This window comes from Magallana gigas, chromosome 1, assembly GCF_963853765.1.
Source record: "Magallana gigas chromosome 1, xbMagGiga1.1, whole genome shotgun sequence".
Lineage (NCBI taxonomy): Eukaryota > Metazoa > Mollusca > Bivalvia > Ostreida > Ostreidae > Magallana > Magallana gigas.
This window is the reverse complement of record NC_088853.1, coordinates 11,333,678-11,347,076: the sequence shown is the minus strand read 5'-3', so window position 1 is coordinate 11,347,076 and position 13,399 is coordinate 11,333,678. Positions and strand designations below refer to the sequence as shown.

Genomic DNA, 13,399 nt, shown 5'->3' with positions numbered 1-13,399 from the left:
TGCTAATTAATTAATCAAAATATATTTATTTTAAATATATAAAAATTAATTCATACATTAAAACGTTTTTGTTGTCAGATACAGAGCAATTTCAGAATGATATCAGACTCACATTGAGAGTCTTTTTTTTTTTACAGTGATAAGCGATCATTTCCCAGTTTCCTTTTTAACGCTGTACCTTGGCGTCATGTGTGCAATATTTCTGATTACTACTCTACTTCATCCCTATGATTTCACTTGTTTGCTGAATGGATTATCTTATCTTTTTTGTCTGCCATCCGCATATGTGTTGCTGTATATATATAGCATAATCAACATTATTGATTCATCGTGGGGTAAGTAAAATATGTCTTTTATATTTCGTTTGGTTTTTTTTTCTTTACATTCATTAAAAATGAACTCCGAAATATCTAAGTATACGTTACATTTAGTACATCTGTCAATCATCCAGAATATATTGACTACTTTTAATACTTGGTCAGACAGTAATTAGGAAATGTTTTTATAGATTGACCTGTCTTAACTTTTATTGTTATTGTTATTATTTGCTTGCTGAAATATATAGGCACACGAGAAGAAAAAAAGCCCAACAGTGTAAAACTGAAAAGCGATTGGTATGAAAGCTTTGTGAAATTCATTAAAGGGATATCATGGTAAGTTAACATAAAATCTTTTAAAGTATAAGTATCCTAGACATAACGAGCGAATAGTTTTGCTTACGAGTTTTTATATTATATTCAATCTGAAGGAATCGTACCATGACATTATCAGCTGCAGAGCTGTAGCTCCACATGTTAACGGGCTTTTGATCTACAGTTCTGTTAATACAAAAATATCTATTGTTATTACGAAAAACAGCGTTGAATTTAAAACTATATTTTTTAAAAACGTTAATGCTAAAAAAAATCCTTTGAGATTTACTATATTTCACTTTATGAAGACAAAATCTCGTTAAATGTTAGATATTAACATTTTACAGGGAAACAATCCTAAACTAGTTCCATGGTAGTCAGTTTTTAATCATGTGCGCAATAACATACCATTTTTGTATGGGCGGCACTATAGCTCCATAGTCCATCAGTCCAAATTTTTCCTGAAGCTTCAGTACTGCAACTATGGCATTGTGTGATAACTATATATAGCTCATCATATTGATTATGAAAAACACAATCAAAGTACTAAAGTATTGGAAGCTGGGATTGATTATTCTAAATTTTACGTAAGCAAATAACCCTTTCAGTGATGCTTTAAAACAACCACGGGTTCAACAGTCAATGTATAAGAAGTATGAAAGTAAAAGGTATTAAAAGGACATGTTTACGAGTCGGGTCAAAACTTTATTAAAATGCTGACAATGCTTCAGTAAGGCATTTTTAATAGGCAATTAAAATGTGAGGATCTTTCGTAGTAAGCGAATTACAGAATTTAAATGTTTTGTTGTGTACATGTAAACAAGGCCTTTGTGGTGAAGAGACAATTACAATTTTAAACCTAATATGAATGTATTAACCGTTAGGAACTTTTTACATGCTTAAACTGAATAAGAAGACAAATCAATCAGCTTAAAACAGAATATTTGCTACTAAATTGAACCTCTGTAAACAAAAACAAGGCACGATTCTTATTTAAATGCATGAATAAATGTAAGATATGTATCCTGCTTTTATCTTTATGACTGGCTCTTAGATGATCATTAGGGAAGCATGCCAAAAGCATTGTAAATAATAAATCAGAAAAATAGAATTTGACTAAAATCGCGAACATGCCCCTTTAAACAATGTCTTAACTTCCTCTTGAAAATGAAGTAAAAATTGTTATAGGTACCGGGATTTCTTTTTTCCGTCGTTTGATAGAGATTGTGAAAAATGCGTCTTAATTTCTATATATATTTTTGAAGCTGCAAAGTTCAATTTTCATCAAATCAATAATGACGTAAGTTTTTTTTCTAGCACCAAACAGACATGTTTGAATAATCAACTAGATCTTAACCTAAACATGGTACAGAAATGTCTGTAAAGACTATAGAGCTGTTGTATTAAATCAAATGAATCGATCGTTGTTGGTACGGTATGCTTTTGATGTCGACATCGCGTAAGAGAGCGACCGAATTTTGTTAGCAGCTAACAAAACTTGTCTGTCTAGTAAAATAATTAAAAGCACATTTATTTAGAAAGATTAATGAAATCAATCAGCCATGTTTTCGATATGCACCTAATAACCAAGGCTTTGTAAAATAAAAATTAAACTCCATGGACATAGTTTATGTGATCGAAATGCTCTTATCCTCAATATACATACATGTATTTAAAAAAACACGTTATTTTATTTTGGCAATCCAAACTCTCAATTACTATATAAAAACGACGGCTCTTAATGTGACAATTATGTAAAGCAGAAGCTTCTACGCTTTTTTTTATTTACTTCTGACTGTGTGCTAGTTGTAACAAGATTGTCTACATGTATTTGCTTTGAATTTTACTCTGAAACTTTGAACCGTCCGAAACGTGTCACTCTACCCTATTTTTATGTACATATGATTACATTCGTGATATCTAAGATAATATATTTCATTTTTATTTTATCTCAGTATATCTATATATGTAAATCTGTAATAAACAATTACAGATTTGAGAATATGTATGCTATTTTAAATTTTTGAGTGCACTGTTATATACGACTTTTGTATTCAGGTATTTTGGTAGAAAAGAAACTCCAAAGGACTCTGGTAAGGTTTTCAAAGAAGAAAATAGTAGAAAATATTGATACTTCTTTGTGCATGTAATTTTCATTCCATATGGATGAATATAGGCAATTTTAGGCAAAAAATTCAAGTGCTGCACTGAAAAAAAAAACATGTCATAATAAATTTGCGAAACCCATCATGCATGAAAAATATTAATACATTTCCCACTTAATTTAGTCTTTAAACATTGGTATTTTTCACATTATAACACAATGAAAAGGTTGAGAATGGCATTGTATAAAAAATAAATATCATGGAAAAAGATAAAAGAACAACTTTAAAGCGGAGAACTGCTGGGGTGTTAAAAAAAAATTCTGTGCAAATAAATACTGAATTTTGCAATGCAGATAATTGGTGTCCGATTAATTTATATAAGTCCGGGCTCTTTTTCGTAATAGAGAGAGTTGTGTGTTTCTTTCTTTAGGTTTTTGATAATGTTTTATGCAGAAATATCATTTTATGCAGAGTTGAATTTTACTATATGTTTGTTGATTTCCCAAGGCTTTTAATACTGTTGTTGAATTGTTGATAAAGGTTCGGTTTCACCAGGCAATTCTGACGAAGATATTGAATCAGGTAACTAAAACATAGTGTCAAGTTGAGAAAGAACAATGCATGTGATTAAGATACCACTACATCGGACCACCTAGGACATAAGTGCTACCTTGGCTTATCGAAATTATTCAGAGGTCTTATTTCTTTTGTTTATTGTGTTATAAGGAAACGTTTAATGAATGGTGTAGAATTTCAAAAGACTTTGTAAAATATTTTCCTTCACCCCAGCCTGAATTGATATATATATATATATATATATAGAGAGAGAGAGAGAGAGAGAGAGAGAGAGAGAGAGAGAGAGAAGGAGAGAGAGAGAGAGAATTATTGCTCCTTTTACTAAATGCATGTTGTTACTATTTCTCTTAAACAGTTAAAAAAAAGAAACTTGTAATCTAACCACTATCTTAGGCCATTTCAAGTTTTTTCTGTGTTTAGCGTCCGCGGACGGATCGCAATTTAAAATCCGGATCAGAAATACAATCAAAATGGAAATCATATAGTAGGCATTTGTAATTTTTGTATTTTTGTTACAAAATGAAGAAATTACTTCAAAATATATAACAGATTTTATTTTGTTGAACCTTTAAAGTTGTGTTTTTTTTCCTAAAGTTTGTGGGTTTTTTTCCTGATAGAAAGATAGGTTATTGAGTTTTGGGTGGACGCTAAACAAAGAAAAGACTTGCAATGACCTTAAGTTGCCTTTAAGGTTATTGCAATCTCTTCATACCCGATACCGAATGTCTCCCATAAGGTGGCTGAATGCTCAACACATTTCAAACTTAGAAATACCTAAAATTTTAAGTTATGATCTGCTTTGCTTTAATCTATTAGTCAGGAAAAAATATATATATTAAACGTTTTAAATCTGAGTGTGTATATAGAGCTCTCCCTCCAATGGAAATCGATGCAGTCTAAAAATGGCCACATCTATCAAACCCTGTAAAGCTATTAATGCCCCTGAAATATTCTTACATCGTGCTTAAAGATTAACAACAATCAAAGTAAAGACATCTGACCACTTCAAATTCAAAAATTGACCTTGGCCAATTAAAATGACATAAAAATCAAAAGTCAAAATCATTTTTGAAAAAAAAAGTCGTAAATTTTTTCATGTTATTTATAATGAAGTAAAACAAAAAAAAGCTTTTCTTCAATTCTATTGAAACAAATGTGTCTTAAACGTAAAAAAATAATTAGGTGAAAAAATTGTATTTTTGTTCGAAAATAATTTGTCAACTAATGTTTTTTTTCTTCAGAAATTCAACAGGACAACTCTGAGAGCATAGGAGAGGATACAGGTATAGAAATAAGATTAGTTTGATGTTAATGCAAATCCTTTATAAGAGAAACTTTCTTTGATATAACATTTCCAATATCAGAGAAGTAAAATTAGTTGTAATAGAATATGAAAGATACATAACGCAGGATATATTTGGAAGGTACCAGCCAAAATCGTTTCACCTTTTCTGTTTTCATCAAATAATCATGACTTATTATTTTCAGAATTGAGGATTTTTTTTTGTAAATTTACATAAAAAATACTTTAATAAACATTATAATTTATTATTGTTCTGAATCTAACTTGAAGTTATAATTTTGCACCAAAATATATCAAATGAAACGGATGTCAGGGGTAGGTTTTGGGATACCTTTTGAAAGAAAATCACTATTTATCCAATGCAATTCAACGGGAGTAAGTTATAGGATTTTTATAAATGAATTCATTGAAAACATTGCTTGATAGATAAATGATGGTGAAAACAGACAGTGCAAAAAGGACAGGATAAAAAAATAACTTGATTTTTTTTTGATCACGAAACAACACCTATGTATGAAACTTATGCTTTAAGTACATTGGATCAGTTATCAAATTTACAATGTAAATATTTAAAAAAACGCTCGAATTACGTACGCAACAATGTATTTATTCAAGGTTATACCGAACCACAAAATAGTGATGAAGAAAGTCAAAACAAGGTGGAAAATTGGCTTCCTGAAGACATGAAGGTAAGTTAGAGATACTTGGAAAAGGGAAAAGGGAGGTATAACAGTGAAGTTATTTATATATGAAATATAACTACAGAGAAAATTGAACATGTGATACAATATTACAGGATTAGGACACGAATATATATATGAGCCTGTATTTTCTGATCAATTCATACAAACTCGCGGAATATTTTATTCGACAGAACTATGCTCGGGTTTTTAAGGACAATGGCTTTGACAACACTCGTTTTCTAAGCATGCTGACAAAAACAGATTTGAAAAGCTTAGGGATCCAGATGCTGGCGCATCGCGAAATATTATGGCGGAAAATACAAGATATTCCTAAATTCATAATACCAGTCTGCGTACCAGTAAGTATTATTAAATAACAATTCTCATCTATTGTAGTTTATTTTGTGTTAAAGAGCTTTATTTCTGAAAAAAATAGATTATTTTATACATTTAAATACACCAGATAACACGTTACAGGTTTTTTTAATTTATACAGTGGATCTCTACACCAAATAAGTGGAGAAGATTTTTTTTGCTGCATACATTTGTTACTAATACTAGGCAGTATTCAACAATTATTGACGTCGAAGTAAAATACTCTATTTTCTAGAGAATTTTTAAAATATCAGTTTGATTCCAAAAGAACTCCTTTTTTGTTATATTGTAAACATATTTCTGTTTTTTATTCTTCTGAAAGTGAATTGTTATAAAGTTTGGAAATGAAAAGCAAAATAATCATGGATGAAGTTTGTATGATTTTTATTGGAATCCACATTAATATGAAACTAAAAATTAAAAATGAAATTGTTTGGCCAAACTGGTGAACGAAATCCCACAAAATCTAAAAATGTAAACAATATTCGGTGATAAATGAGTTGAAGAAAAGAAATTGAATGAAATTGAAACATGAAATGAAAAACTGAATTGTTGCAAAAATCTTGGTATGAAAGATCCTGTTTCTTTATTTTACATGGTTTCAAATATCTTGGGACCAATTTCTTAATCAATAAAAAAAACACGAAGAAAACTAAAAAGGAACAAGTCTATGCTAAATATGTAGATATAAGGTAAGTAGATCTGAAAAAATATATTTTTGATAAATGCATTATATATTATCTATAAAACAAAATGTTTGTAGTTAAATTGCCTTTAAAATGTTTCATAGAATAGCAACTATTAACAACAACCATACGCATAATAATACATACATTAGATGCCCACAATGATACACATGTACATGTACGTGTAATGAGGAAAACATGCTTTGTTCAGAATTTGTCTTTCTCTTATTTGATTTAAAAATCCACGCTTCCACTGTTATTACTATCTTGATATATCTACTTTGATTGGAAAACAATAGTTTAATGTCAAACTTTCAAAGTTTTTTTCTGCAAATTTTGTACATTTGGGAATTTAGGATGTACTTCGGTACTTTAGTGTTATCTACATGATTCATATATAGGAAAATGAAACTAGAGGTACTGTGAGTAAGCTCACAATTTATACCCCCCGCTAAGAAAAAAATCATAACGCGTGTATTTTTGCTATTTTAGAAAATATTAGACGAATCTAATTCACTGTCCATTTTCTATGAATAACAACTGCTCTATTTTTTTAAAACTGTTAATGCTAATAGGAGTAAACAAACCAATTTCTATCCTTTAAATCCATTTTATTTTAAGTTAACTGTTAATGCATGAGGACATTTGCATCCTTCTGTTAACAACCATGACTCGAATCAAACGAAATCCACATGTCAAGCAGCCATTTAAAATTAGAACATGTTGAATTATTGGTATACTGAGCCCGATTTTTTTCCGAAATTTTTATTCCACACATTTTTTTCCCCCAAAAATTTCATCGGAGCAGCATTTTCAGAGAGTTATTCTAGCAAAATGAAGAAAGAACCATGTTTGGATCTAATCATATTATAACTATGGAAAAAATATAATACTTGTAATAATTGATAAATTCGATGCACCTGGAAGCATTATATACAACGAAACATATTTATAAATACTTAAACTTATTCAAATTCGATACGTTACAAACAATTGAGTTAGTTTAATGCAGTCGTATATATTGCTACGGCATACTTCAATAAGCTGTTTCCCCGCTAATTAAAAAAATAAAAAGTATATGTTGATTGCTAGCGCTTAACTTCACCCTGTATCCTTACATATTTTAAAATTAGAAGTTCCATGGGAGTTTTAATTTTAAATCAGATTGTAGTCCGGAAGTAGTTTCGGAAAAACCCGAAAATTGCGAAAGAATCCCGAATAAACTAAGATTATGTTTTATGTCACAGTTCTTAAAAGCAATGTTTAAAATCTTTCAGTATAAAAGCTGACATATATGTATAAGTATTTAATGCGAATTAAAGGATTCATATGGATATAAAATTGTTAAGATTGGAAGTTGCTCCAAAATACTTCGGATGCGTTTAATTCTAAATTGTGAGTCACATTATATATACAGTAGCTGAATACCTGTTGCTTGGGCAGACATTTTTCACTCGGTTAATAATCAACTCTCGACATTGCTTTCAGAACATTGATTTTGATATTCTTTCAAAACTGTGTGTATCTTCCAGAGTGACCCATACCAATGGTTACAAAAGTTAGGTTTGGAAATTTATAAACCAAATTTCCAAAGAAACCATATCAAGTCGGCGCAAGATATGGAAGCGTTAAAGAGTTTCAGTAAAAAAGATATTAAAAAAGAGCTTGGAATAAAAAAGACAGGTAAGGTGTACTAATTTTAAGGATAGATGTTATCTATATTAATTAGTAATCAAACTTAAATGTGATTCATTCTTATAAGAGAAAAGGATGAAATAGACCCTTTATCATTAGTGTTATTATTTTATTATCAAATATATTGGTAATTTATCATATTATCATATTATTATATTTTCTTTTTATTTTTAGTTGGAATTTAAATTCTCTCCTTTAAATGATAATTCAATTTTGACACTTGCTTTGAAAGGGACATGGATACGATTTTTATTGATTTTATTGATTTCTATATATATATATATATATATATATATATATATATATATATAATAGATTATTTTTGTATTTTGAATGATTCATTGAAGTTTGAATGTAAAAAGTCGTGTTACAAGCGATATACAGAGCAAAGAAGTCGTTGTTACATTAACACAGTTCGAGTCTTATATTATTTACCTTTACTGTAAAGTAAAGAAATTGTCATTTCTTTATCAAAATAACTTGGGGAAACATGATAGACTGATTCAATGGGTTCATAAATAATTTTATCACAACAAACAGCAACATTAGATTGAAACTTATACTAATACAACAATATATAAAAACTTTAACAGGACTCAAGCTTTGTCTACAAAACAAAGAATTCTGACCTCTGTAATTCGCTTCTTACTCGATCTTTGAGTTTCAAATTTTGTTAAAGCATTTACAATTTCTATATAAACAATTTTGAGCTCAAATCGTGTCCAAGTCCCTTTAAAATTGCAAATCCTCTTTTCTAATATATGTCGAGCATTCTGATTCCAAATGTCCCAATAGATGTATACACACTCTGCAAGTACCGGAACAAGTTTGCTTAAAGGCACTACTTTGTTGTCATGTCGATTGTAAAAATAGTTTAAGAAAAACTTTAGAAGCGGAATACCTTAAAATAGTTTAGATTTGGACAAGTCTATGAGATGTAGCTGACAATGATACATAGTATTTGTCATCATCACCATATAAACATAAGTCGAACCGTTTGTCTATCGCATAATGCCTGTTTCTGTTCTGATTTACAGGTCACCTACGAATGATTGTTAACGCTATCAAACGACTACGAATTCCAACACACGGTAGAACCTGTTTCTTATAACATCGTTTTTTACTTAATTAAGTTGCTGTAAAACTTTTAATTTATAACTTCATTAAAAAAAAAATAATATCACAATGTATATATGCATGCATGTTACATTTCACTTTAAATGTGGAATAAATTCAATCTTAAATTTCTTTAACTAAACAAACAGTTCAAGAACATAGCCTTTTGATGAGGTCAGTACATGGTTTTATTGACCTGTTGAAAATATACTTCGACCGAGGACGAAGTCCAAGGTTGATATACTCTTATCAGGTCTATAAAACTGGTATTTTACGACATCAAAAGGCTATAACTATTTTATTATAATTAATCAAAAAATAATTTTCCTCATTCCCTTCAAACGTAATATTTTGTTCCTAATGCAATCGACCAATCATTTGATTTGGGAAAATGCGACACCATAATAATCTTTTTTTTATTTTACAAATGAGCAGATTTTGTATTTAGAATGAAAAGAATGCTTAGTCCTATATATTTCACTTTTTTGTATGCTTTTAAACAATGGTTGTGCAACATATGTTTATAACAATATACAATGCAGTACCTTTTCATTCAACGAGTAAAGCCATATTCCAACGATAAAAAATTACAGAATGGGTTTGTTGACAATCATTGCATGACATGCAGGTTGAATAAACCCAAGATTCCGAAGAAGAAACCACACAAGTCCCTTTTCAAAAATCTCCGGTGAAGCATTTGATTTGTTTGTTTGTTTGATTTTTTGTTTTGCATAGCCCATACAGATTTTTTTCCTATTTATTCTTAATGTTTTTAACTTTAAAAGGAGATTCTGCTGGTGTAAAAAGGCGAACGTTAATAACATTCTAAATTAATTGGTTTGAAAGAAAAATTAGTTGGTTAAATACATTTTTCTTGTTGTAACATTTGATTGGATGTAAAAATTTAGTTAAATTTGTATAACCTGGTTTGCACGTCACAAGACACGTGAAAACGCAACAACGTCAAACACTGTTTTAATCCGCATGACGTTATGTTTGAAATTTGAACAGATTAAAATCATTTTTAAACGAAAAATGCACTTAATTTGTACAGTAAATTACAGAATAATCAAAATAATAAGAAATGAACTCAGTATCTAATTTTCCTTAATTATACTCGTATAACCTCAGTAAGAGCAATAAACAGCAAAAAAACGGCACATATAGCGAGCAACAAAAATAAATGAGAAATACAAATAAGGTTACCTTTGTGATTTTTTCAGAGTATTTTATAAGCATTACGTTGGTTTATTCATTCATAAACTACTAGCAATTGTTCAAGTATGATGTAATTTGCTTGTAATTTCAGAGGAAAGAATTATTACAAAAATACAGGAACAAATAAGAAAGCAATATGACAAAGATATGAGAAATATTAATGGAGAAGAAAATAAATTCTGGAACGATCTTATTCAGGCCTGTCTACAACCAAGTTCTGGTGCCTTTAGCTTGGAAACAATTCTAAAAGGTAGCTAAACGCCACATACAATAAATAAATAGGTAAATATGTGATATATAAATAGATTATATAACAGATTAAACTGGTGTTACTTAAAACAGTATGTGCAATTTGTTTATACGTGCGCCTTAAATACTTTCTTCATCAGTTTTAATGTTGTTATATTTTAAGCTATCGTATTCATTATATATTCACTCATTTTTTCCCCTTCTTTTTTTATCAAAGAATAGGGCTGTACAAATGTTAATGTTATGTTAATATATGTAAATTTATTTTGTTAGGTGAACTACAGAGCCTAAGAAACAGGTGGCTGACGATCTCCGGAATCGTCAACTGTCTGTGGATTTTCACCATCATGACACTCAGCGGAAGCATCCATCTCAAAATAGCCGAAACCGACCCGCTCAGTACGTTATCAATCCTCAGAATAGGGCTGTGTACTAATAAATGACTGAGAGTAAATTGATGGTAACTGATATGCTTCTTAATTGTATCGATGTGCCATTCAGTTACCTTTCAAGACCTTTCATTCAACAGTCATTTAACCTTTTTGCGAATATTATATGTCGACATAAGTCAGCCAGAATGTCAATATAACTGCTTTTAAACGCAATTATAATGTAGTAAGAAAATTACCAAAGCGTTTCCTTTTATCTACTATCAGTCACATGGTTTTATATCGACTTATTATAATGAAATAAGAATTTGCATTTTTTTGTTATTTTTTAAATTTTATATTTTGCTTAATTTATTGAAAATATTCATCATGAACAATTACGATAAAAAACTGTCAACTGTTTGAAAATTAATATTGCGAGATAAAAACTCAAAGCAAACACGGACCTTAAAGAAAGTTAGAGTTTCTTTTTCTATATAACTTTTCTCTTTAAACTTAAATATCTCAAATATGCTTCAACGGACCTTTATGAAATTTTCAGGAATAATAAAAATTATCAAGGTATTTTATTACGTACAATTTTGTTGATACCATCACTTTCAGTCAGTCGATATATTAGGTTTTATTTTTTGTAAAAAGTGATTTTGTCTTCCCTTTTTCTAAAAAACAACTAAAGATAGAAAAGTTTCAGGAATGATAGATTTTTAATTCCTAGGGTCGGTCAGGTGAAACCTTGATTGTCAGTCACTTCCGGTCCACTCAAACAGAATTTTTGGAAAATTTTGTTTTAAAAAAGTACATTTTTTTCTATCAGAATATGTTTTAAACCTATCAAATTTTTATATGATCAGGTCGTCCGTCACTTTCGGTCGTGCCCAGAAGTTGTACTGCATACAAAACTAAAAACTGCATTGCAGAGATATTGAAGTTTATAAATGACCTTTTCCGGAAATCTTAATTTTGCAGTATACAAATATTAGTTTAAAAGGAAGTTAATATAGTAACTCGTACCAAATGTCATCATCTTAGTTCAACCCTATCAGTAAGTCATAATCAAACGGAATACCTACTAGTTGCTCGCAACGAGATCGTGTCTAATTGTTAAAAATATAATTATCTTTTTGTTCAAGGTTTGTTATTTCTGGTGGTTTTTGGATTCATCTTCGTTCTCCAGTTCCTATGCATGATTATACACAGATTCACCACGCTATGCCATTTAATTGCGCGTGCGCAATACAGATGGGTCGACAGTACCAAGAAGCGGGAGTCTAAATGTGATCGTTGCATTCAGGAGAAACGAAAGTGTTGCTCACAAAGCTCGAAGACTATTGCAAAACCAATAAACACGAAAGAATTTAGAAGTTGTATTTAAGAAATAGTGATGTCTTAAAGTTATCAATAAAAAAGGAAGAAGAAAAAAAAAGAAAAGCAAAAGATTTACAAGTTGGTTTATATGATAAACATTTTTTTTAAAATTTTAATTCATTTGTCTTTACACTTAATGATTATAAATTAATATTCGAAACACATTTCATACATTCTATTCCCGTATACTTGAACTGTAACTATGTATATACATGTACCATTTTGCTATTATCAATAGTTTAATCGCATATGGTATTTGAAACCTTTTATATTGATTTCTATTGTTATTTTTAAAAATGATGAGCAGTTAAAAAATAACAATAAATATATTTTTGAGTTAACTTTAAACTCTTTAGATAACTAAAAGTTTTTTCTCTTAGATTGCATTGTCAGTAGACAGTTTATAGAGAATGTAGAAGTGTCAAGCAATAACAAATATTGTTTTGTGGTTTTTTATAGGATGGTTGGTGAACATAACTAAATGTAAATTTAGATTTTGAGTCAATAGATGTAGCCATAAATAGAAAAATGAAAGAAACACAATTCACGTTTTGTAAAGTTCAAATTTAAGGTATACATGTATGTGGTGTATTTAGAACAGTTTGTTTACTTTTTTGATATATTTTTTTTTATATAATTCTCATATTAGCATTATGAATATAATTCCGATATTCATTAATGTAGCACGATATAAATTGTTAAATATGTGTAATAAAGATAAAACACAATTTCAGCATCATTGACACGGTAAACAGAGTAAATACTCCTCTCTTTGAGGGATGCATGTACTGAGATTGTTTATTTATTCTTCATTCAAAAATTCTTCAACAAGAAAATCAACTTGTGGTTTATAACTAATAAGTAAAGACCCAGAACACGTGCACCTGACTAGCAAAGTTCCTGAAACTTTATGATGGAAACTAAAGTTTAATTCGGCTTTAACTCCTATTTCATTAATCTACATGATCTTCGATGGCGATCGTCCCTTTGTTGCTATCTTGTCAGTC

General features: G+C 29.6%; 1 protein-coding gene across 9 annotated transcripts in view; it reads left to right on the top strand.

Annotated features, from left to right (window-relative positions):
• LOC105341257 (chitin synthase chs-2) overlaps positions 1–12,508 on the top strand; it is a 48,272-nt gene extending 35,764 nt beyond the window's left edge. For 7 of the 9 annotated variants that reach the window (XM_066082758.1, XM_066082779.1, XM_066082765.1 and 4 more), the window contains 12 exons: positions 138–335; positions 566–653; positions 2,691–2,725; positions 3,278–3,319; positions 4,555–4,596; positions 5,232–5,305; positions 5,491–5,658; positions 7,893–8,043; positions 9,093–9,146; positions 10,481–10,639; positions 10,912–11,037; positions 12,158–12,508. In XM_066082758.1, the coding sequence (XP_065938830.1) occupies positions 138–335; positions 566–653; positions 2,691–2,725; positions 3,278–3,319; positions 4,555–4,596; positions 5,232–5,305; positions 5,491–5,658; positions 7,893–8,043; positions 9,093–9,146; positions 10,481–10,639; positions 10,912–11,037; positions 12,158–12,399 (1,379 nt within the window). In that variant the 3' untranslated portion in view covers positions 12,400–12,508. Of the gene's footprint in view, positions 1–137; positions 336–565; positions 654–2,690; positions 2,726–3,277; positions 3,320–4,554; positions 4,597–5,231; positions 5,306–5,490; positions 5,659–5,795; positions 6,367–7,892; positions 8,044–9,092; positions 9,147–10,480; positions 10,672–10,911; positions 11,042–12,157 lie in introns of those variants that run through there. The other 2 variants (XM_066082795.1, XR_010713359.1) reach the window with 2 other exon arrangements.
• Positions 12,509–13,399: the final 891 nt, after the last annotated feature.